The sequence below is a fragment of the Myodes glareolus genome, chromosome 6, assembly GCF_982192425.1.
Source record: "Myodes glareolus chromosome 6, mMyoGla1.1, whole genome shotgun sequence".
NCBI lineage: Eukaryota > Metazoa > Chordata > Mammalia > Rodentia > Cricetidae > Myodes > Myodes glareolus.
Window position 1 is genome coordinate 33,961,080 of NC_142031.1, and position 24,598 is coordinate 33,985,677.

Consider the following 24,598-nt stretch of genomic DNA (forward strand, 5'->3'; position numbering starts at 1 on the left):
GTGATGACTCACACCACCTGTGACTTCACTTCCAGGGAGCCCTATGTCTTATTCTGGCCTTAATAAACTAAAAGCAGGCTTGTGGTGGACAGACATACATGCAGCAAAACATTCGTACACATGAAAATAAATTCTAAAAGATATAGGAATACTAATTAGTCTTTTATTGAAATAATTCAATAATCCTTCCCTGAATCCCCCAGTCAGCCATCTACAGTCACCCACACAGTTTTGTAGACACCATGGTGCTAGTTGGGTCTCCTGACTTAGAAAGTGATAACTTTTCCATTTTCTTCTCTTCTTTTCTTTTTCGATATTCGCCAGAGCCTAAGATGATATGTTCCTGATAGTTTGGATTTTTCAGTGTTTCTCTAGAGCTGCCCTCACCCAAAAAGTGGGCCTTCTTGTCCAGCATATATCTAAGCTCCACACTGACTTACCTCAAAAGCTACTGTTTGTTTTCCTCTTTCTCTCCTCTCCTCTCCTTTCCTCTTCTCTTTTTTGTTGTCCCTTCCTGGACAACTGGCAATATTTACAGCTTGTATGCTATTTTTGTTTTTATTTGTTTTTTTTAACTCTAATAGATTTATACTCATGCTTCACTTGTGTTTGTTCTTAAATTCTGTTATTAATGAGGCTACGAACCCAAAGAGTGATGCCTGTTTTTCTAGTATTATCTGCAATGATGAAGGGACCCCCAACTCTTTCCAGTAACACCGGGTGGAGTAGAAGTCAGCAGATCTGTGTTCTTCTCTAGGGCCACACACCAGGCTTAAGGACATAAACTGTGAAAACAAGATACTTAATGTTGCATGGAGAGGACTGCTTGTTTGTCCCGGGCACCTGACTAGCTTAGCCCCAAAATAATCATACAGAAACTGTATTAATTAAATCACTGTTTGGCCCATTAGCTCTAACTTCTTATTGGATAATTCTTACATATTTGTTTAACCCATTTTTATTAATCTGTGTATCACCACGAGGTCGTGGCCTACCAGCAAAGTCTCAGCATGTTTATCTTCAGCGACGGATCCATGACATTTCTCTGACTCTGCTTTCTTCCTCCCAGAATTCAGTTCTATCTTCTCTGCCTCCGTAAGTTCTGGTCTATCAGGACAAGGTAGTTTCTTTATTCATTAATCAATACAAGTAACACATAGACAGAAGGACCTCCTACACCAAAAGATATTGTTTGTTTTTCTTTTTCTCTTCTCTTCTCTTCTTTGTTGTTCTTTTCTGTGCAACTGGCAAGATTTAAAGCTTGTCTGCTGTTTTTGTTTTTATTTGTTTTTTTAACTCTAATAGATTTATACTCAAGATTCACTTGAGTTTGTTCTTACATTCTTTTATTAATGAGACTAAGAACCCAAGGGGTGGTGCCTGTTTCTCCAGTATTATCTGCAATGATGAAGGGACCCACAACTTTTTCTAGTAGCACCAGGTGGAGTAGAAGTCAGCAGCTCTGTGTTCTTCTCTAGAGCCACACACCAGGCTCAAGGACATAATCTGTAAAATCAAGACACTTAAGGTTGAAATTTTATGGCCATGAACTACTTCTGTAACTGTGTTGTGCCTCAGTTTCCCCTTTCAGACTGTGTGGTACTAAAACCAACATCTCATTAAACTATATGATAATTCTCTACATAAACCTATATATTTTGTTCTCTACATTAACCTATATGATATATTCTCAAGTATTGCTTATGGGGAATGATGGAAGTTCTCATATCTTTTCCCATGTTTCGTTAAAGTCTGAGTTTTCAAGTCTCTTGTTTGGAAAAATTTCCATTTTCACATATCCTCTTACACATCTTGATGACTAGGGTTATATTCTTATAAATACCGCAAAGAAGAAAATACATCACTTTTGCACAAATAGATTTTAGAAACAAATCTATTCCCAACAAAATGTTACTATTCTTGTTAACATGGTGGCAGCTGGAATATTTAATTAATAAATTGACTTTTCCAAATATGTGTGGAGGTAATTATGGTCACATCTATCTAATAATGATAGATATTATTTGTATTTATTTTAATTAGAATTTACACATCAGCAGATGCTAGCCTGTCCTTTAAAAGGTCTTGTGGAATTCTCTAGTAGCATTGGTGATCAGAAAGACATGATGATCTGAGTCTGAAGCTGGAGACACATAAATGGAAGGCAGGTTGAGGTTGGCACTTAGATAATTAGAATACAGTGTGGTGATTAAAAGAACAGAAGAATGAAGAATTGGAATGAGGAAGGGGTTCAGAAGCAATTTCCAGGAAGATTTGCAAAGGGGATACCTACAAATAATGATGCATATCATTAACCTACTGGGCACTTGGAAGCAGACCCTGAAACAGTTGACCTCAAGACAGATTTTTCTTGTCAGAACTCCTTTCATGGGAACAAGGCACTTGACGCTCACTGCCAACATGGATAAAAGGCACTTGACCCTCACTGCCAACAGGGTTCTCTTCTTCTGCCTTTGTGTTTTTCTTAAGCTTTATTTTTTACTACTATGAGTGAAAAAGAGTTACTGACCAAATCCTCTTCCTTACTACTATAGATACGCCATATTTATCAAAAGGATTATTAGATGGTCGATGTAATAACCATTTATGCATAAGCAATTTGATAACTTTAAGAAGAAAATCATCTCAAATATTAAATGGATTGCTTGGAGCTTTCTCTTGGGCTTCTGTAACTGTAATGTAGAAAGGGAGTCAGCCCTGTCACCTTGTCACTCACTTTATAAGAATTTCACAGCTGCATGCATTGTATATGGTATATGTATATGACTGAAGCAAACATATACATTGAACACATTGTTCCCAATGTGCCCCTCTACTATTCCTTCCTCGTCCCTTCCCCTTCTGATCAGTCCTTTTTTTCTCCTAAACAGATCCATGTCCTATTCACATGCATGATTTTATGCATCTATGTAAAACTGGGCAGCCACACATGAAGGAAAATAAACAATAGTTGTTTCTCTATTAGAAGACTCTCTGTGAAGCAGAATAATATTCTTTCCTATTCAAAACAATAAGAAACAAAATTACTTCCTAGACAACCTTTTGTGGACATAATAAATTATGTTAATTGAAGAATGAGGCTGAAATGATTGAAGGTGGCTGAGAATACGAAGTTGGTGTTTTCTTTTGTGTTGGTGTAAAGATAACTGGCTCAAACCGAGGCGTATGATGTTGGTGCTCTAGTCCCCAACATTTTGAGATATGATCTTGCTAGTTGAGTCTGCTTTGAATATGTATTTTCCTATTCCTTTTGGTGATGATAATCTATATTATATTTTGAGAAAAATAATTACTATTATTAAAAATAACTAATGTTTTCAAAATATTGGTATACGTCCTATCCCTTAAGGTATTCAATAGCGGACTTGTGAAATACATGTGATGTGATTTTTAATTGAGGAATCGGGGCCTAAGGAAAGACAAGTGATCGAACATTATTCCCAAGCTGAATTGTTGCCAGGCATTAATTCAAAAAGTCTATGCAACATCATTGTTTTAGCGAGCTGCTAGATAACCACCCATGACAAAGTCTTGCTAATTTGTAATGTGTAAAAGTAAGCATGATCTAAAATCCATAATGGTCTTTCTGAGGTTGTCCAACCTGTCTTGATGTAACTGAGTTGACTCCTGACTGAAGGTGTGACTTCCCATTCCTTCTTCCTTGATCATTATGGTTGAATGCAGCAGCCAAATTGGAAATTTCCAGCTAAGAAGCTATACTGTTGTGATTTGCCTGTGAAGGGCTGTCAATGCAAGTTCCAAACTAGAAACCTGAGGTGGAAGAACTAACTCTTGAGAATTATTTTCTGACTTCCACACAGGCAGTGTGGCAAACATGTACCTGCAACCACTGAGTAATAATAATAAATAAAAAATAAAAACAAAGCCCTAGCATCTAGTCTACATGAAAAGCCACCAAGCTTTGTGATTACCTTTTGGATGATCAATCATGGCTGTCAACACGATACATCTAGCAAGAGGGAATGTCACCTGAATAATTGTCTCCATCAGACTGGACCATGTGTATGTCTATGGGGCAGTACTCAACTTCATATGGAAAAGCAAAAAGAAAAAAGAAAAAAAGAAAAAAAGAAAAAGAAAAAAACAGAATAACCAAAACAATCCTGTACAATAAAATAACTTCTGGAAGCACCACAATCCCTGACCTCAAACTCTATTACAGAGCTACAGTACTGAAAACATCCTGGTATTCACATAAAAATAGGCAGGAGGACCAATGGAACTGAATCGAAGACTCGATATTAATCTACACACCTTCAGACACCTGATTTTTTACAAAGAAGCAAAATATATCAAATGGAAAAAAGAAAAGAAAGCATATTTAACAAATGGTGCTGGTGTAACTGGATATCAAAATGTATAAGAATGAAAATAGATCCAAATCTATCATCATGCACATAACTCAAGTCCAAATGAGTCAAAGACCTCAACATTTTCTTGATTTCTAATTGATGTAAGAGGGCTCAGCTCATTATAGGTACTGCCTTTGCTAAAGGAGTGGACCTGGATTGTATAAGAATGGTATCTCACTTTGAGCATGGAAGCCAGCCAGTAAGCAGCCTTCCTTTGTGTTTTCTCCTTCAGGCTTTTGGCTTGAGTTCCTGACTTGGCTGCCTTTGATGATGGACTATAACCTGTAACTCACATAAAATGTTTCCTTCAAAAAATGCTTTTTGTCCGGATGTTTTTCACAGAATAAAAGGACAGATACTTCATAAATACTGAATGTCCCAGTAGGATGATGTCCTTAGCAGGAGTCAGCCATATTGAATGTGTCATGGACCAGAGGCCCAGTTGTCAATTTCTGTGTGCTAACTACACTAATTTCTTGCAGGCACATCCAAGTCATGGTCCCCAGGTTCCATTTGCCCCAAATAAAGATGCAAAATACTATATCATAAATTTTTCTAACTTATGGAAACAGGATTTGTATGTCAACTTTGATAGCTTCATTATGCATTTCTCCAATGAGTACTTTGTAGATAACATCAATGTCAAAAGGTTGCATGTATATGCTTAATTCCCTTCTGTCTCTTCCTCTGTGCCCACTAGAACTCTAGAGGCAGAGGTTAGTTAGTGAACTTAAAAGACTATGGGCATGATGACCAAGCAATATGTTTTTAGTGGTTTCATGCCATTCGAACTGACCACACCTTCTTTTTGGAAATGGTTCAGTACAAGGAGAATAGATACTGTATAAAGCAATGATACTCAGAATAGCAAGGCAGACACATTTGTTGGAGAAACAGAATACTGCCAGGACTATACCAGTATTAAAGATGAATAGAGACTCAGTAGCTGGTTCTGCTAGATTCTTTTCAGAGCTAGTCCAAAGGAATCTCAGATATAGATATTCTGAACCCAGCAATGTCTCTCCTTCTAAATGGGAACATATGACAAATAGCAGGAAAACAGTGGTGTACAGGTGCCCCCCTTTGTTTTAACTTTATAGTAAATAGTTAAAGTATCTTGGCAGTGCTGAAGATACGCTTGCCTGTCTCTTTGGCTACCAGACTAAAAGACAGTGAACCCCATGGAACTGGAATTTCTCCAAGACTCTCCTGTTGGGAGAAATAATAAGCTGAAGCCTGGTGTCAGCCAGAATTGGAGTTCAGCTCCTACAAAAGATTCTACACAATGCTGACAACTTGTCAGAAGAGCTCATAGGTGAGATTGGAGGTCAGACAGTGTTGATGGGCAGGACCATCTTTTGACTATAATTATTTAGAGGTGCAAACTTCTTGTCCTTTTAAAACCTATCTCTCATGATAACAGACCGGAGACGGACCTGAGGTAGAGGCCATTTTGTTCTCTGCCACTTTAACCTGGTGTCACCATATTAAGTACATCTCCCTCTTACGCATTCAGTATAATCCATGTTTTTAATTTCCCTTCTGAGGACAGGTGGTTGCTCCAAACTTGTTAGGGCAGCCAGGGACAGGCTTCAGTGCTAACCACTCCAGAATGATGGCATGCTTGGGAAAAGCATCATTACAGTTTCCTTTGAATGCATTCATAGCTTGTGAACGTTTCTCATTTTTGTGACTGACTATGACCCGTGGTGTAAAGATATGATTGAGGTTTATGTCTAAGGGAATGCATTGAGTGATCTTCTTTTAAGAAGGGAATACATTGAGCAACTCTTCTTTTAAGTTTGAAATAAGAATGTCCCTGTTACTTTCAGGATTGGACTGTAACTAGCTCCACTCAGATGGTCTATGGCTTAGAGCTCTGTGCAGGAACATTTCTCTTTTCCATTTGAAGCCGGATCAGTGTATCTGAGGTGACTGTGCCAGCATTTGTGGTTCTCACCCCAGGTTTTTTTTTTTCCCTGTGTGTTACTTCATAAAGTTCTATATTGGAACACTCATAAAGGACTCTGTGTGCCTTCCTTGAACTGCCATCTTATGTAACTAGCATGCCCATCTTACGAAGGGAATTTTCTATCTAGCTTGTGTTTGTCAAGGGGTGCATACACATGTTCACATGTGTGTACATATGCACGTGGAGGCTAGAGAACAGCATTACCTTGCATTTATCTCAGGTGCTGCACATCCTGTTTATTAATTTAGAAAGCTTTATGTTATTTTTATGCTTATGCCTATGCAGCTGCATTAGTGTATATGTACAAGAGCCTGCAAAGGCTAGAGGGTCTCAGAGTCCCTAGAACTGGACGTACAGGCTATTCTTAAATGCCTGATGTGGGTGCTGGGAACTGAATTCTGGTCCTCTGCAAGAGCAGTAAACACTTCATTTCAGAACCACCTCACCACCTCACCACACATCTTGTTTATTTTTTGAGGCAGTGTCTCTTTTCCTGATAGTTGGTTAACAGAGCTGGGTTGTCTGACCAGCAATTCCCTAGGATCTATCTACCTCTACTCCTACAGTTCTGAGATAACAAACTCAAGTCACCATATCTGACTTTTTAGGTGACTTCCTGGTATCAAACTTAGGTCCTCAAGGTAAAAACTAAACTGGTTGAGCTCTTCTTTCATGGTTACTTCCACATCATATAAAAGTGACGTCATTGCTACACATCTGAATTTCTCACAAGACTTCTTGCTCATCGCTGTTGTGCCATTAAATGTCCTATCAGAGTTTATAAAACAGTTCTCAGGCTAGTTCTCCAGGTGCTGGACTTTGTGCTAACTGCTGAACTAGGGTCACTGTCATATTCTAAGATAACTCTCGTGTCTCTAATCTAAATCTGACTATCAGACTGTTGAGACAACGAACCCCAATGAAGCAAGAATTTCTCCAGGAATTTTATGGTAGGAGAGGAAAGTCACTAGTTAGAGTCCTGGAAAGAGATCTTACACAGTTTTAACAAATTGCCCTGCCACCTTACAGAATGAGACTGAATTTTAGACAATGATGGACAAAGGTGGATGGGACCACCCACACCTTGCCTAGACTGCTTCGATGTGGATTCCCATGGCCCTCTACTTACACTTTAGCCTTACTTCAGAATCCTTAAAATCCTAAGGCAGACTTGAGAGAGTCACTGGATCTCTTTGTCCATTTTTCTGACATGGCTTCCTTGATCAAGTCACACACACCCCCCACACACACTTTATACCATTAAGTTGGGCATTTTATTGGCTTCTTGAGGACAGAAGGCTGAACTTGGCTTCTTGTGGCACAGGCTATGATATCAAGTTTGGTAACAATATCAGTGCAACAAAAAGGTATCAAAACATATGCAGGAAGTTTTTGGCATCCTTGTCCCTCTACAGCAGGAGAAGTCCCATGCCCAGGCACAGAATTCCCTGCCTGTCAGCACTGCCTGTGGCAGTTGCTAGTGTGAATGGGGAAATTGTAAAGTGTCTGCATGCTTCTGAGCACCAGCAGCATGTGAGTGCCAACTATTGTTGTTGTAAAGGAACCCAATTCTAAATCTGTGTACTTGGATCGCTGTGCTCAGTTTATTTAGAACATGGCATTTGGAGAGAGATAAAATACCAGCACAGTTTTCTGTGCCTTTTCTTATTTTCTTGAGCAAATTGGTTGGATCTTTTTGCAGAATGATTAGCTAGCTGTGGGATGTAGCAGGGAGAACTGCTGAAAAAAATAATTTATCATGGTGCCTATTGTGCTAGGCCTTCTTTGGATTGTTAATTTGAGTAGGGATAATCATCTGTATTGATTTATAAGCATAAAATTGATGTTGATTCAAAAGAAGAATGCAGGCATGAACAGTTTGATTTATGGTGTTATTAAGGCAAATAATTAAGATTCAGTTTCTCCAATCTAAGGTTGCCTGTCTGGTGTTTACATGTCAGAATATCGTCAGCATTTTCTCGATGAGAAGCACACCCCGGATGGAATGTATAATTTACTTTTTTAAGGCCAGAAACATAGTTTGTGGTGACCTATTGGAGACTGAAGGGGAGGGGACAACTTCTGACTCAGTAGTTCTTAGGTGAGAGTGGGTTGACTTTGCAAGAAATGGATAGATTTAGCAGACAGTATTTCTGTAGGGTAAGTATAAATCATACTGATTACCTTGATTCTGGAGGTAGCTGCTAATTTTCAGCCATGAAAATTACTGCATTTATAAGATACCCTTCTTACTTTAGTGATGGAAGCTATTGCCCCAAAGTGTATGATATCCTGAGGTTTCAATTATGAAGAAAACAGCCAACTTGCCTTTTGCAATGCCTTATGGTCATGTATCTGATGATCACAACGAATGTACTTTTATTCCCAGCTTGTCTTTGTGTGTCTCACCCCTCTGGCTATTCCACTTTCTCTATTCTCCCAGCTCTGTTTGTACTCCTGACATTTGTCACACTAAGTCATAATTCTATGACTTTGCTATCTTTGGTTTCAAAGCATAAGTTGCATGAGGTCAAGATCTAAGCCTTTGTCTGCAGATTGCAGCTGAGGATATATTAACCACTAAATTAATGGGATGGTTCTGTAGTATCCATTCTCAGCTGTGTTCAAGAGGGACAATGAGATGCACTGTTGTGGTTAAGGAGTTTATTAGTTTATTATTAGTCTGTCAAAGACAGACACAGACCATAACATGGTAGAAGCTCTGAAGAGAGTTGAATCAGGTCCTGCACCAGAAACAAACAAAATGGTAGGTGCTTTGAAGAAGGGAGTCATAACCCGTGAGGCAGAAGCATGAACACTGAACATGCTCTCTAAGGACAGATGTGCTTACATAACAAGAAACTGAAGCCAGGCTCTTTGATTCCCAAGCAGCAAACAGAAGGGGTGTAAGTAGGATATTCCCTGTGATGTCTTCTCACTTCCTTGGGTGTCGTAGTTAATCTTGTTTGGGAAGAAGACATCTGAATTGCAAACTTGCTCCTATCAGAAAGATGCCTGGTCATGTCTCTGGGTCGTTTTTCTGATTTTTAATTGATATGATGTAGTCTAGCCCACTGTTGGTATTGCTGTCCACAGGTAGGTGATCCTGAGCTATGTAAGAAAACTAGTGAAAAAGGAACCAGGAGGAAGCCAGAGAGCAATATTCCTCTGTGGTTTCTCTTCCAAAGCCCCACCTGGCACTCCAGTCTTGCCTTCTCTTGATGATGAACTATAACATGTAAGATGAAATAAATGTTTTCTTGCCCAAGTTGTCTTTGGTCATAGTGTGCAGTCATAACAATAGAAAGTAAACTAGAACACCAGATAAGATACTCAGTACCTGGGAGCTTTTTAGTTAGAGACTCATGGACATGTCTCGAGTAGGCTACCTGCCAGTATCTGTTAGTGAAGGTCTACTACAGGTATTGTGGTCTGGACTAAATTCTGGTTTATTTCATAGTCCATAAATTCTAGCGTTATGTTCTTACAGGTCCTGCCTGTAATGTCCCAGTATATACTGGCAAACTTAGGAATTATGCAAAATATCTCAAGAATTTCAAAACACAGGACTGGCTCTGGTTTTCCCACGCTTGATTTGATTTTTCAGAGTTGAACCTAAAACATCTTCTAGATTTGGGTGATGTACTCTTTTGAACACCACAATCATAGCATATATGTCCTTGAACATACTTTCTAATGGATGTCATATGTTCCTACAGGGAGCATGACTTCGGCAACTTCACCTATCATTTTAAAATGGGATCCAAAAAGTTTGGAAATCCGGACACTCACGGTGGAAAGACTATTGGAGCCACTTGTGACACAGGTAAGGAATTTGTTACTATGTATGTTTCCATGGTGAGTTCCATGATCCTATGAGGACTGTGGAAGTCTTTAAAGAGGATATATCATGCCATAATACTGATTATTATGTAAATATTATTTCCCCAGCTGAGGACTGTCTCATTGCCTTATGTGATTTAAAGTAGCTTTTAGCAACTATATATATTATTTTTTTAAAAAATAAAGTTTTTGAGGTAATTAAAAAGATGGTCCTTAGTGAGTAGAGCCCTCATTTTCAAGACTGGATTCATTGTCTAAATAAGCCATTCCTAACTCACTTTCAGATGCAAATGCATAGGGGAAAACGGTTGACAGTTACCCAGCATTGAATATTTATTTAATATATTTTCTTCACAGTTTACTGTGGCAACCTTCATCCTATTAGAATTGGGGGTTGTTCCATTTTGGGGTTGATACATCTCCACGAGGTGACTTTCAAGAGCACGGAATGTCTTCAGGATTTTAAGTGTTGGGAATTAATGTAGAGTGTCTCATGAATCATGGCCTTTGCGATCTGAACTCTTAAGCTCCTGCAATATGAAAATGTGAACTTTTTATGATGCGTTTGGAGAGATTCATTATGCCACATGAAGCTCGAGGCTATTTTTATTGGTTTGTGCTGGATGCTCCAACAAATTGCCATCAAGTTAATGGCTTCAGCAACATAGATTTATTGTTTGGTGGTTTTAGAGGTCAGAAATTTTAATGTCAAGGCACCAGCAGTGCTGCTTTCTCATTGGATACCTCAGCAGAAAATCACGTCCTTGCTTTTCCTAGCTTCTCCAAGCCTCTTGCATTCTGTGGCCTCTTCCAGTATGTCTGAGGTCAGCAATAGAGAATCTGCTTTTCTTTCCCTGGTCTCTGCTTTATTCATGCATGCTCTATATGATGGAATCTCTTAGCTCTGTTATGTTGAACCTACTCAAATATAACTGAAAATTCTCTGCATATGCATATTCTTAACCTAATTGCATCTTTAAAGTCTCTTTGCTATTTAAGGTAACACATTTAGACTTTCCATGAATAGAAGGTGTCTGTTTGGAGAGAACTGGGGTGTATCATTCCCCGTCGCATGGGTAGCCTCTGTTTCCTCCCCACGTACAAAATATTTTAATCAAGTCTCCAAGTTACTGAAGGTCTCAAACATTATAGCTTTAACTGAGTTTCAAAATGCCACTTACTTCATTGCCTTTAAAGTCTATAGTCTCATATGAGCCCTGTAGGGATAAGCTAAGCAAAGTTGTTTTACACCAGAGAGCAAAGCAAAGTCTTCTGAAATGAATTGTTAAGAGAGACAAGTAACCTTAGTTACAGACGTTCCAAGTCCAGAAATGAGGAAGTATGAGAAGAAATTTTGCTAACCTCAGGTGTAGAACGCCTTCTGGGAAAGTGTCACTAGATTCCAAGTCCTGTGAGCAACCCTCAGGGCTTGATAATCTGCCCCTTGATTCATTTTTTTTTAATGGAACACTGGCCATGTTGCTTCTGTGCATATGTGACCATAGTTTCTGTTGGTCAAATTTGAGGGGTACAGTAATTCCACTGAGGTCTGCCCTTTATATCCAAGTTTGTTAAGCATTTCAAGACTCTCTTAGTTTCCCATTTGTACCTGGATGATTCATTCTGTCGAACAGTCATCTCTAGTACGTCCTTCTTTGATATTCCCATGTACAGGCATTGCCTCTGTTATAGTGGTCAAGGGAACCCCATGTCACATGACTAGGTTCTTCACAGCACCATGTACTGACTAAATACTCTATAGTGTGTATTGATATAAGAGACTAGCAAAAGGTCTTCAGGTCATACAGTGGATTGCCTCTTATTAAATGAAAATACTTATGATTTGAGAATGAAGTTGATATACAATAACCCTTGAGGAATTAGGTTCATTAGGAGACAGGCACTTATACCTCTGCTTGAGCCTTGAGTTGAGAAAGTGTTAGAAAGAAACAATAATGCATGAAAAGCCACTTAAGAGGGCCTTAAAGTAGAAGGGAGGCTTACCTTTAACACCTCAAGAGAGCCTTCAGTAAGAGGTCAGGCATGGTGGCTCATACCTTTAATTCCTGAACTCAGAAGACAGAGGCAGGCCTGATGTACGTCATGAGTTCCAGGTCGCCCAGAGTAGGTAAAAAAGAATAATAAATAAGGAAGGCTAGAAGGTTAGCAAACCCTCCACCAAAGTATCTGTCTGACATTTGTAAGTTTTCTGGGCTACTGGGATGCTCTTCATCATGGAATTGAATCTGGGATAGCCTACGTAGCAAAGAGCATGGAAGACTCAGGCATCAGTTAGAACCACAAAGTTGGAGCGGAAACCACAGAACAGAAGAGCTTCTAAATCTGTCAGCCAGGGGCTAGGGGCATCACCTGATTTCTTCAGGCTGTGACATCTCCCGTCTTAGAGTGACCTCTAAGAGTGACCAGGATTTTAAAGAGGCACACTATAATTGAATATCTCCCAGCATGTTTTCCCGAAAGCAACTATTTTAATTTGGGCATATTTTGCAAACTTTGAAGGCTGAGAATTTTCCAAATTATCAATTTCCATTTCTTTTTTTAACTTTAATTATTCTTCCTTCTGCTTACCACTTTTATCTTGCATCTTTTTAATAACTAGTCAGGAGAAATGAAGCCACTCTCTGATGATATTTTGTTTGTACTGTAACAAGTAAAGCATTTCTGAAGATCAGAAAAAGCAGAGAAGCTAGCCTCTAGTTCTTACCTCTACAAAATCCTCAGAACTAAGAAGTCAAGATCCTGTCTCTACAAGCCCTCAAACCAAATACTGTCTTTATGAAACCTCAGACCGATTTCTGAGATACTCTCTTTTCTGGTCTTGTATTCCTTTCTTCACCCAGTCATATCACTTCCTGTCTCCTTCTCCCTAGTGCTGAAAGGTGTGAGCCACCACTGTAAACAAAGACTGCTCTTTTATTTCCAGGCCACCCAGACCCAAATAATCCCATGGAAATTATATTAATTACAACACTGGTCAGTGATTCAGGCATATTGCTAGCTAGCTCTAACATTTTAAATTAACCCATTTCTATTAATCTATAAATCACAATGAGGATGTGACTTACTGATAAGGTTCCTGCATCTTTCTTCTTTGGTCGTTACACGATGTCCGCCTGACTCTGCATTCTTTCTCCCTGCATTCAGTTTAGTTTTCTTGCCTAGCTCTATTCTACCCTGAGATAGGCCAAAGTAGCTTCTTTGTTAGGCAATAGTAATAAAACATATTCATAGCATACAAAAAGGAATCCCACATCACACCTCTCCTTGGCTCTGTTTCCTTTTAGACTGATTCAATCTTGTGTAACCCAGGGTGGTCTTGAACTCACAGAGATCTATCTACCTCTATCTTCTGAGTGCTAGGATTAAAGATTTGTGCCACCACCGCCTCGCATCTATTGCTGACTAGTGTGGCTAACTCTTCACTCTGATACTCAGGCAAGCTTTGTTTCTTATAGCATAAACAAAATATCACTACAACACTTCTTCATGACTTTGCTTAGAAATATCTTCAGTTAAATATCTATGCTCATCACGGTTCTAGTTTCTATATAATTGAAGGGATCAATTCAACTCGAGTTTCTGCAACTATCCTACAAACTTTTCCTCTTCTTTCCAATACCAAGCCTTTTATTTGTTTTTCTGAGACCCTTGCTAATGTCTTCTTTATAATCGTATTTCTAACAGGATTCATTATGATGTTTTGAGTCAGTCTCCAAGATGACAAACATCACCTACACTGTTTTTTTGGTATTCTGAACCAGCCGGGGTGTTAGGAGACATACTAAGGGAAAAAAAAAAAACAGAAAACTTTCAAGTAAGAAAGTCATTGATTAAATTAAATTATTACATTCATTATGTTTGGTGGTGTGGAGGTCAGAGGGAAACTTTTGAGAGTTAGTTCTCTCCTTCTCCCTTCTGGGGTCTGGGAATATAATGTAGGTCATCAGGTGTATTGACAAGGACCTTTACTTGTAGACCCATCTCACTGGCCCAAGAGGTTTATTATTATTAATTTTTATTGTTTGTGTTCCTCATGCTTCCTTCATTCATTGTCTTCCTCTAATCAATGTGAAGACTACCAAAAAGTCCCACTTTCTGAAGACATCTGCATTTGCTTCCAGTTGTTGCTGCCATGATTCACTACTGTAGCACCTTGTAGCTTAATGAGTACAGACACATTACGTTACAGTTCTGAGATGAGAGGTCTTAATACCAGGGTATTTGTAGGGCTGCATTTCTTGAGAATTCTTTATAATGGAGGCTCTAGGATTTAGGTTTATTGGTGTGTGAGATCTATCTATTTCCTTTCTCTGCCACACTTCCCTCCATCTCCAGAGACAGGAGGCTAGCCCCTCTAAAGGACTCCCTCTGACCTCAGGTCATAGGATCTCATTTCTTCTGATGATCCTCAATCCTCCTGCGTCTATTTTATGAGGTTCTGGTGGTCACAGTTGGCCTCCTGGCATGCCTCCAATGTGCTCTAACCATCTGCATAGCTATTTTCCCACTTAAGATAATACATTCACAATTTTCAGGTATTATAGTAGCTGAATCTTTATGGTCAAATGTCTCATGTTTATTTTCAGTTTGTTTGTGAGTTTTGTTAATTGTTTAATAGTGTGCTGACTCCCTACTCAGGTTTTTGTCCATTAAATGTTGGTAAGTGGGTGACAGTATTAACAAAGTAAGCAATGGGATATTTTTAATAGTTACATGATAGTCATTTTGTCTTTTAAATATAATCAAATTTGTGCTTGTATTTTAGTTTTATAATTATAAATTATTATTTTCATTGTTTTTTATGAAAGGTTGTTTTTGTTGTATTAGAATAAGGGAAGTTGGTATTTTAAAGGAAGTACATGTAGAAGGACTACTTTAGGAAATATTTTAAGAACAAGAGCAAATCATTATCAAATGTTCCTCCATGAAAGCAGATAAAGACTGGGTACTTTCTCCAGGCTTCTAAGATCTTCTCTATATTATATACATACCTGTAATATTTAGCTTTTAGACTAAATGTAACAAAGTACTAAAAGTTAGTACTTAGAATTACCCAAATGGTGAATGAATGTAGTTTTCTATTTTTCATATTATAACAGAAACATGCATATTAATTTTCACATTAGTTAGAAACCAACAATGAGTATGTATAGATTTAAGTGATATTGCACAGAAGAAAATTGTGTTGACTTTTAGCTTTGAAATTTTACACCTTTGTATTCTGCTATTGAACTTAGTTTATCTCAAAACCATCACAAAATAACAATTAAAATGGTTTTCATTTCTAAATATCTTTTGATCCAACTATTTGATGTTCTGTTGGATAAAATCAGTGATTAAAACTTTTTCAGAAATGATCCTATTATGTTTGGTACTTAACACTGTTTGACTTCAAGGGGATTTAGCTCAGCAACTAACCATGGCATTCATCAAATACCTTAAATGTCTGCCAGCTTTAACTTGCATGCTATAGGGTTATAAAAATACTTTAATATATGTTGTTGTTAAGGTGGAATTTTTTACGTGATGGTGTGTACAAAAGCTGGTCAACCCTGGGAATGAACCCTTTATGATTAAACGGAAAGGACTGCAGATTCTTGGAACACTTAAGAAGGACAAAAGAAACATAACGTATTAGGTACAAATTCTCTATAACTGAGACTTTAAGAAAAATTTACATCACAGAGGAAAATATTGAACCACAGCACTAGCTATATCAAATGCACACATACAGTTTCATGAATAAAATATTGTTCATAGCAAAATTGAATGCCCTGGGAGCATGCTTTAGTGCCTCACATGTTCTTGAAAGCTTTGATAATTGGTGAAACAAACAACACAAAAAGTAGAAGTCGGTGTACTCAGAATCAACCCCTTCACTGTAATCAGAAAAATGACATTAGGAATTTACTACTGATAAATATTTAAATTTCTTAGTAAATATTTGCTAATATTAATTAAGATAAGTATGAATGTTATATATTTGCCAGAAAATGTTGAAATGGACAGATTACTTTTAGAGAACTTTTGAATGATTAAAATCATGAAATTAAGAATAAGAGAGAATTCACCTTGTGAATTTATGTCATTGAAAAACAGGCTTAATTGCATATAAATTGAAACATTGAGGAGTTTGTATAAGTGTGACAATAAGTACTACTGTGAATCAGAAATCCTTTGTTTGGCATCATTATGAGAAAAATCATACGTACATGTACATACTGATGTACAATGTATGCATCTGAACTAAAGAAGACTCTTAAATAAATTTTAAGAAAATTACAGACAATATATAAGTTTATGCCAAAAACTTACCCTTCCCAGCAAGTCATGCACACCCAGTAGTAGTTAGTTACATTTACTGTAGTGTGTTAACATTAAATGCTTTTATTATTTTCATTTTTTGTTAATTAATATTTTTGTCTCTGTATGTTATGATTCTGTGTGGCTATGTGTGTGTGGGTACAGTCCTGTAGAGGCCAAAAGAGGGTGTCAGATGGCTTGAAGCTGGAATTACTGGCTGTTGTGAGTTTTGATTGCTGAGAACTGAACTCAGGTTCTCTGAAAGAGCAACAAGTGCACTTAAGCACTGAGTCACATCTCCAGATTTCTTCATTACTTTAAAAAGATTTAAAAAAAAAGTCTTGTATCCCCTTTAAAGAATTAGAGTAAAAGTGATATTTAAAGAAGCTAAGAAAATAGAATTTAAAGGCTGAAAACTAGGACCACAAAGATAGAATACAACAATTAAATGGTCATGATGAGCTCAAAATTCAATTCTTTAATGTAGTGAAGCAACTCCCTTCTCAAGGGACAAGCAATGAAAAAGAAGGGTGTGAAGAATAAAATTGAGAGGAAATAAGGTGAGGAAGGAGAGAGATGACAGAATGCCTATTAGAACTTCACCTGCCACACCCCACTGCAGGTGCCGGAACATCTGCGGGAAGGGTGGGTGTTAAGAAATAGCACAGTTACCAAAAGACATCCAGGAGCAGGTGGAATGCTGGGGAAAGTCGTGTAAACATGGGAAATCTGTTTAAAGATCAGCTACTATCAAAAAAGCACCAGAACAGATGGATGTTAGATGAATATTAGTAGATGTTAAGGGACTGGTAATTTCAATGCTGCTGAACTTTACTGAGGGAAAGTACACGAAGAACTCATTAATTTTAGGGGAAACAACAAACAGTATTAAAAATGCGAGGAGTCATGGGGATACCCACAGAAACAGCTGACCTGAGGTAGTGGGAATTCACTGACTCCAGACTGACAATGGGGCCCTGCATAGGACCAAACTAGGCCCTCTTGGGTGACAGCTGTGTGTGTTGGGCAGTCTGTGGGGTCACTGGCAGTGGCACCAGGATTTATCCCTAGTGCTTGAGCTATCTTTTTGGAGCCCATTCTCTCTGGAGAGAAACATTGCTCAGCTGAGATAAAGGAAGAAGGGCCTTGGTCCTGTCTCAGAGTGATGTGCCAGACTTTGTTAACTTCCCATGGGAAGCCTTATCCTCTCTGAGTAGTGGATGGGGGGTGGGGGGAGTGGAAGGTGTGGGGAGCAGGAACAGGGAAGCGAGTGGGAATCAGAATTGGTAGTAAAATGAGAAAAGACTTTTTATAAAAAAGAAAAAAAGAAAGAAAAAATAAAAAAATTAAAAAGGTGAGTAACTTTTAGAATGTTCTTAAAATAGAAAGATAATCACTATTCTGTCCCATTACTTAGCTTAACAATAGATGTCCAAACTTGAAAGTAAATGCGATTTGAAAAGAATATGGAAGTATTATATAGAATATATATAGGAAGAATAGAAGAGGAGGGGAGAGAGAAGAAGGGGAGTGAGGAGGAGAACATGAGGGATGGAGAAGGTCTAGTTGGGGACTTTCAGGGAGGGAGAGCAAGGGAAGAGATATCTTGATAGGGGGAGCCAATAGGGCTTAGCAAGAAACTAAGGGAATTCCCCAGGAATCCACAAGGATGACCCCAGCTAAGAATCAGAGAGCAGTAGTGGAGAGGGTGCCTTAACTGCCGTTCCGCTATAATCAATTTGATGACTACCTTAATGGTTATCATAGAACCTCCATCCAGTCACTAATGGAAGCAGATGCAGAGATCCACAGATAAGCACTGGGCCACGAGCACTTGGAGTACACTCTTAAAGGAGGGAGGAGCAATAATATGAGCAAAGAGGTCAAGACTATGATGGGGAAACCCACAGAAACAGCTGACCCAAGCTAGTAGGAGCTCACTGACTCTAGACTGACAGCTGAGGAACCAGCATAGGACTGAACTAGGTCCTCTAAATGTGGGTGACCGTTGCATGGTTTGGGCAGTTTGTGGGGCCACCGGCAGAGGAACCATTATTTGTACCTAGTGCATGACCTGGTATTCTGGAGTTTATTTTCTATAGATGGATACATTACTCAGTCTCCATATATGGGGGAGGGCCTTGGTCCTGCCTCAAAGAATGTGACAGACTTCATTGACTCCCTATGGGAGGCCTCACCCTCTTTGAGAAGATAGCCTCAGTGAGGCATTACCTAGACCAGGTTGGCTGTGGCATGCCTGTGGGAGATTGTCTTATCTCGGTTTGTGTGAGAAGACTCAGCCTATGATTCATAGGCACCATTTCCCATTTTTGATCCTGGACTGTATAAGAGAGGAGAGAAAAAGTTAAATATAGGCTTACACATGTTCACTCCTCTCTGCCTGTCTCTGCATGTGATGTCACTAGCTGGTTTCTGAGTTCTGACTCCTTGACTACCCTTGCTGTGATGGACTTAGAATTGTGAGCAATAATAAATGCTTTCTGTACTAACTTGTATTTCTCAGGCACCAGAAATGAAGCTAGAGCACAGTTTTACAGGTGGACAAATTTGCATATTTTTACTTCATAGTGGTGTCTTTCTACTTTCTATTATGGGTTCTATGCCTAATATAGATATGCGTTTAGATGTCTTCAGATTATATCTTAATACATATTTTTCAAAAGAAAAGTGTACTTGCTATATTACTTAAATATAATGAAAATAGAAACTTCTAACTTTATTGAAAATTCATCTTCTACCATTTCAAGCTAATGAACCAAAGGTCTTTCCAGTAGAATAGGGTAGAGTTTACTGGAATTTGATCTTCATTTCCTTATAGAAAAATGAATCTACACCTGTAGAAATAATACCAAGCACCAGATAAAATGATATTGTTGGTGTTTAAAAAGTTTAATGAATTATTTTAGATTGTGCAGACAGGCAGGAAACCTCAGCAGGCATACTTTTTGACCATTTTCCATGTAATTTTGAGGATTTTCCACTGGGCTCTGTGACGTTATTCTCTGGGGAATTCTACAGTTGAATTTAACTTTTACACATAATATTAATAAGAAATACAGAAGCTAAGTGATTAGAGAAGTATAGACTTTAAATTGTCAAAATATATTTTACACTTTAAGAAAAAGTTCTTGATTTTTAACCCTCTTCTTAATTTGTCCATTAAAGATGCCATCCTTTCTTGACTCCCAATAGTATTTGCTCCTCTTGGTTGCATTGACAATAAAAAAATGGGAGATCCATTTTCAAATCAGGGACTTATGAACTACACTCAATTGCAGAAGTAAAAGCAACTTTCAGAAACAAATCCCCTCTAAGAATCAAGCCATTTATCCCAGCCTCCTTCTTCCCCATACCGTGCTGTCTTCTTAGATATTTACACTATTTAATACTTCGTGTATAAATTTACCAAAAAATAATATAAAAGGGGGTCACATTGCTCCCTACGCTGCACCCTTTTCCGTCTATCCAAAGAATATCAGTATTGAGAAGTGTCTTTATCAGTGACTTATTTATAAGATTCACAGATTAATACATTTGGGTGGTTTCTATGGCAATGCTACAAATTACAAGCAACTGTGCATACTTTTCTGTCAGAAAGCTGAATGGAAGAAAGAGATGCAGTAAGAGCATATGATGAGGGGTGGGTCTGTTCAGAGAGTTAATTTCTTGATAAATTTCCCTAATGTTTTTCAACTTGTTTCAAAGTATTTCACCCATTCTTTTGTTTACTAAGTGTTTTCTTACTAGATTATGTTTTCATTTTTGGATGATATTTTCTTGTACAAGAATGCTAGTTTTCTGCTTTTAAGTTGAACTGAAGATGTTTGTGCCTGAAACATAAAATTTCTTAAGGATTTTTAATACTTCTGTAACTTATCTTCTTAAATGCATGTATATATAGGTATAGGCTAATAGAAAGACCTGACTACAAGTAACTTAGTCATGATTTAAAGAGAGTTGTCTTTAACACTTACAATAAGATTTTACTCAATGGCTATATGATAGTTTTGGTGGCTTTAAAATACTTTCATCTCTATTGTCAACTGTCCTTGAGTTGCTAGATTTTCCCAAGAAATGGCATAAATTTCAGGTGTTACTATTGAAATACTTCCCTGAATTGAGGTCACGGGGAAAACTGAGGCAGTCATTGATAACCACTTCTGAGATAGGAATTTAATTGATGACTATGTAATTTGGAGTCAGATTAGTTTCTGTTTGGGCATTGGGCTCAATATTTTAATATTTGCCACCAGATGGGAGTGATGCTCTTTCATTGTGACCAGCTGTGTTGGCCCATGTTTTGAAAGTTGATTAATACAAAAAAAAGGCCTTGTTAAACACACAGAGAGAGAGAGAGAGAAAGAGAGAGAGACAGAGACAGAGACAAAGACAGAGAGAAAGACAGACAGAGAAATTTCAGAGTGATAGTTGTACTATTAAAGATGTGAAATTATGTAATACATATGTTTGTCTACTAACAATTTTAGCAAAATAAATACAAGATAAAAACTTGTTAAAATCAACATTAATTACACTAATGATTTTTTTCAGAGACAAAAATCATTGCACATGGTAAATTATGTTAGTGTAATCCTAGCTTAGTTGTGTGTTTGACACACACATACCCCACAAGTACAATAGGAGCCCTTCCTCTCCCCATTGTTAGAGACAGCTGCTTTCAGTCACAGATATCCAGAACACTGCGCTGTAACTTCACTATGCTTGACATACATATCCCCTCTGTTAACTGGCATCATCTGCCCATTGCCTCCTAGGAAATGCAAATCAATCAGTAAACCATTATCATGGTTTGAGACTACAAACTAACTCTCTTAATGATGGCACAACTGAATTCTTCTGTACCAGAGTATTTATTTGCAATAATGTCTGGAATAAGTGCAGTCATTATATTTTGTGATAATGAAATCATAATAAAAGTCTCACCCCTATACATAAAACTATAGATCATTAATGATGGTAGAGAGAATGAATTAGCCTTTCCCAGGAATGAGAGCCTCCCCCTGTAAGTAGTTATCCAATTAAAAGTGGTCAGCTTGAAATCATATACACAGGCAACACTGAATGGACTCACCAGGCTGTGTGTGTATATGTACACATATGTATTTATATATATGTACGTGTTTATACACACACACATATATTTATGTGTGCATACTTCCACATATGTGACCAACAATAGCCAAGGAAAAAGTGCTGTCAGTTTGAGAGTGAAGAGCATGGAAGGGGAAGGGGTTGGAGGGAAGGAACTTGGTAGGAGTTGGAGGAGGGAAAAAACTGAGAAAAGTGATGCAATTACATTTTAATTAAAAATGTCTATAATATAAAAAAGAAATCAAGAATCTCAAACAATGTAATGTGAATATGCTTAATTAATATACCACTTCACTTATTAATTCCTATATATTAACTTTAAATGTATCTGGGATTTTTCCCCTCTGCTTTTCTGTGAATTAGCTCATTTAATTCTGGTCTCCTCTTTCCCTCTTCCTTTATCTCTTCCTCTCCCTCTACCCCCCTTCATGGTCCTTTCTCCTCCTTCTTTTCCTCCCCGCTCTTGTCTGTTTGTGTTGTTGGATGTGTGTTTCTCAGTGTGTGCATGGATGTGTGCTTGGGCAGATAAAGGTCAGAAGCATCTGATGGGTGTCTTCCTCAGTCTGACTGGTCATCCATTAGTTCCCCAGGGCTTGGAGGTTGAAGATATGATCCAATGTATCCTGCTTTTACATGTGTACTGGAGATCCAAACCCAGTTCTTCATACTTGTACTACATGCACTTTTCAAGCTGAACTCTTTCCCTACCTCTTGATCCTAATCTCTCCTACAAGTGCAGCCCTCATGGGACCTGGCCTGAGATTAGAACTAAATGTCCTGATTCAGTTTTATGAGACTCTTCTCCATGCTGCGAAGTCCCTACTGCTCTGAATTTAGAAGGAACTCGTCTCCGTGACTCTGCAGCTAGTCACAGATAACCACAGACAATGTAAAGAGAGACAGATACACACGCTTTCCCAGGTCTCATGCCATTTTAGACTTGCAGGCATTTTTATTCATTTTCAGTTTTAGTAAAGTAAATATTGTATCTGCATCTAGTAGCAATACTTGAGCAAAGCAAGACTTTTAAATTTAAATGAAGCCCAACGGGGGGGACCAAAATGAGTTGTGCTGCAATATGCATTGCAAATACTGATGTCTTGGGTGTGTCATTCACAGAGGAGAAGGAGCACACAAATGGAGAGAGTGGGATTAAGAATTTGGAGCTGAAAGGGAAGAAATGGAGACAGCAGGATGTATCCTACAATAAAAGTAGCTCAAGAGTTCAAACGGTGGTAGGACTGTAACTCAGTGGAAGGTCTATAACTCAAAGGTAGAGCTCTTGCTTGGAGAAAAAAATAACTACCTTCTCTTGTTTATGTTACCTAATTCTGGAAAAAGCCTGTTGTTTGCTGATATGGGTCCATTTACAAACACATTCCTCACCCTGCAAATGAGCAAATTATATTGGAAAATAATTTTATTTAACAATAAAATTATATTGGAAAAAAAATCCATGTGTTTTATTCAATGGTTACTATGTATGAATGTCTCCAATTTGCAAAACCTCTTTCATTCTGCTTAACAAAAAAAATCATGCTGTTAAAATTATTTCCCTTCATTTTTTATAAATTTGAGTACTTCTGGGAATATTTTTCAATTGTGGAAAAAAGAATTTAAAATTAAATTTATAAGTGAAAGCTGTGTCAAAGAAGAGTAACATTTCATGTGCTTGGAATAAGACCATTAGTGAAGTTTTATGTAAACTAATTTAATAATTTCAAGAAATAGGTTATGGGAGATTAGTATTCAAAGTTATTTTAATTTGGATAACATAGAAATTTTTCCTGAGCTAGAGACAGAAAGGAAGAAAAGGAAGACAAGGCAATGCCTATGGAATGCCTGCATTCCCTCAGAAAGACTTCTACTGGCAAACTAATTAAAGCATGTCAAGCTTTTGAGCCAAAGGAGGAGGACATGTCTGGTTTCCCATGCTGCTGTTGAAAGTGTGAAAAGTAAACTTAGCTTTCACATACTTCAGGAGAGAAGGGCAGTAAAAGCACTGGAAAAATACAACCACACATTATTCTGAAAATGAACCTCTTGATTCTAATACCACTAGAATCTAGTACCACTAGTTCAGTTTGGTGAACTTTGTTTTTTAAAGACTAATTTTTTTATTTGTGTTGTATGGGATTGGTCTCTCTCTCTCTCTCTCTCTCTCTCTCTCTCTCTCTCTCTCTCTTTCTGTGTGTGTGTGTGTGTGTGTGTTACCTGTTACCACATTTGAGGCATTCATCTTTACACTAATTTTTTATTATTATGCCAACTCTAAATCACAGTTGAATTTATTAACATTATTTAAATCCTGAATGTATTTCATTTTGTAGTTCATGTAACTGTTTTTTAGCATTGTTGGAATGGAGAGACAAAGATATCAATTTTGTTTTTCCAATATTATTCTCTTGCTGGAGATACAACTCAATGGTAAAGGCTGACCTGGCATGCAGGAAGCCATGTGTATGAAAAATTAATAAGGTGAAATTTGACCAATTTAAATAAAGTTCAAATTCTTCTGTAACATCTTTCCTCATTCCATTTGATTTTCTTTCTTGTGACTTCTGCCATGACTTCAAGTTACAATAAAAAGAACGTTCAATATAGAACACAGAGGTGCCTCAGTTCACTGCAGGTGAGAGCTTTGTCCTGGTCTTGCTGCTGGCTGGGCCTGTGTGTCCTTTACGAATAGCCAGCCTCATATGCCACTGTCTTTAGCTTTTAACAATTCATTCTTTATGGTTTAGTATTTTGTCTGTATTATTTATGTGTGTCATCTATGTGTCTGGTATTTGTGTAGTCCTAAAGAGGGCATTCTGTTCATTGCAGTTAAAGTTATGGATGGCTGAAAGCCCACTATCTGGGCAATGGGAGTCAAACCCAGGTTCTCTGCAACAGTGGCGAGTGCTCTTAACCACTAAGCCACTGCTAACCT

The 24,598-nt window shown here is 37.9% G+C and overlaps 1 protein-coding gene across 2 annotated transcripts in view; it reads left to right on the plus strand.

Moving 5' to 3' along the window:
- The window catches only part of Ctnna2 (catenin alpha 2), a 1,097,293-nt gene that overhangs the window by 116,321 nt on the left and 956,374 nt on the right, over positions 1-24,598 (plus strand). For both annotated transcript variants that reach the window (XM_048416544.3, XM_048416545.3), the window contains exon 2: positions 10,086-10,192. In XM_048416544.3, the coding sequence (XP_048272501.1) occupies positions 10,091-10,192 (102 nt within the window). In that variant the 5' untranslated portion in view covers positions 10,086-10,090. The remainder of the gene's footprint in view (positions 1-10,085; positions 10,193-24,598) is intronic.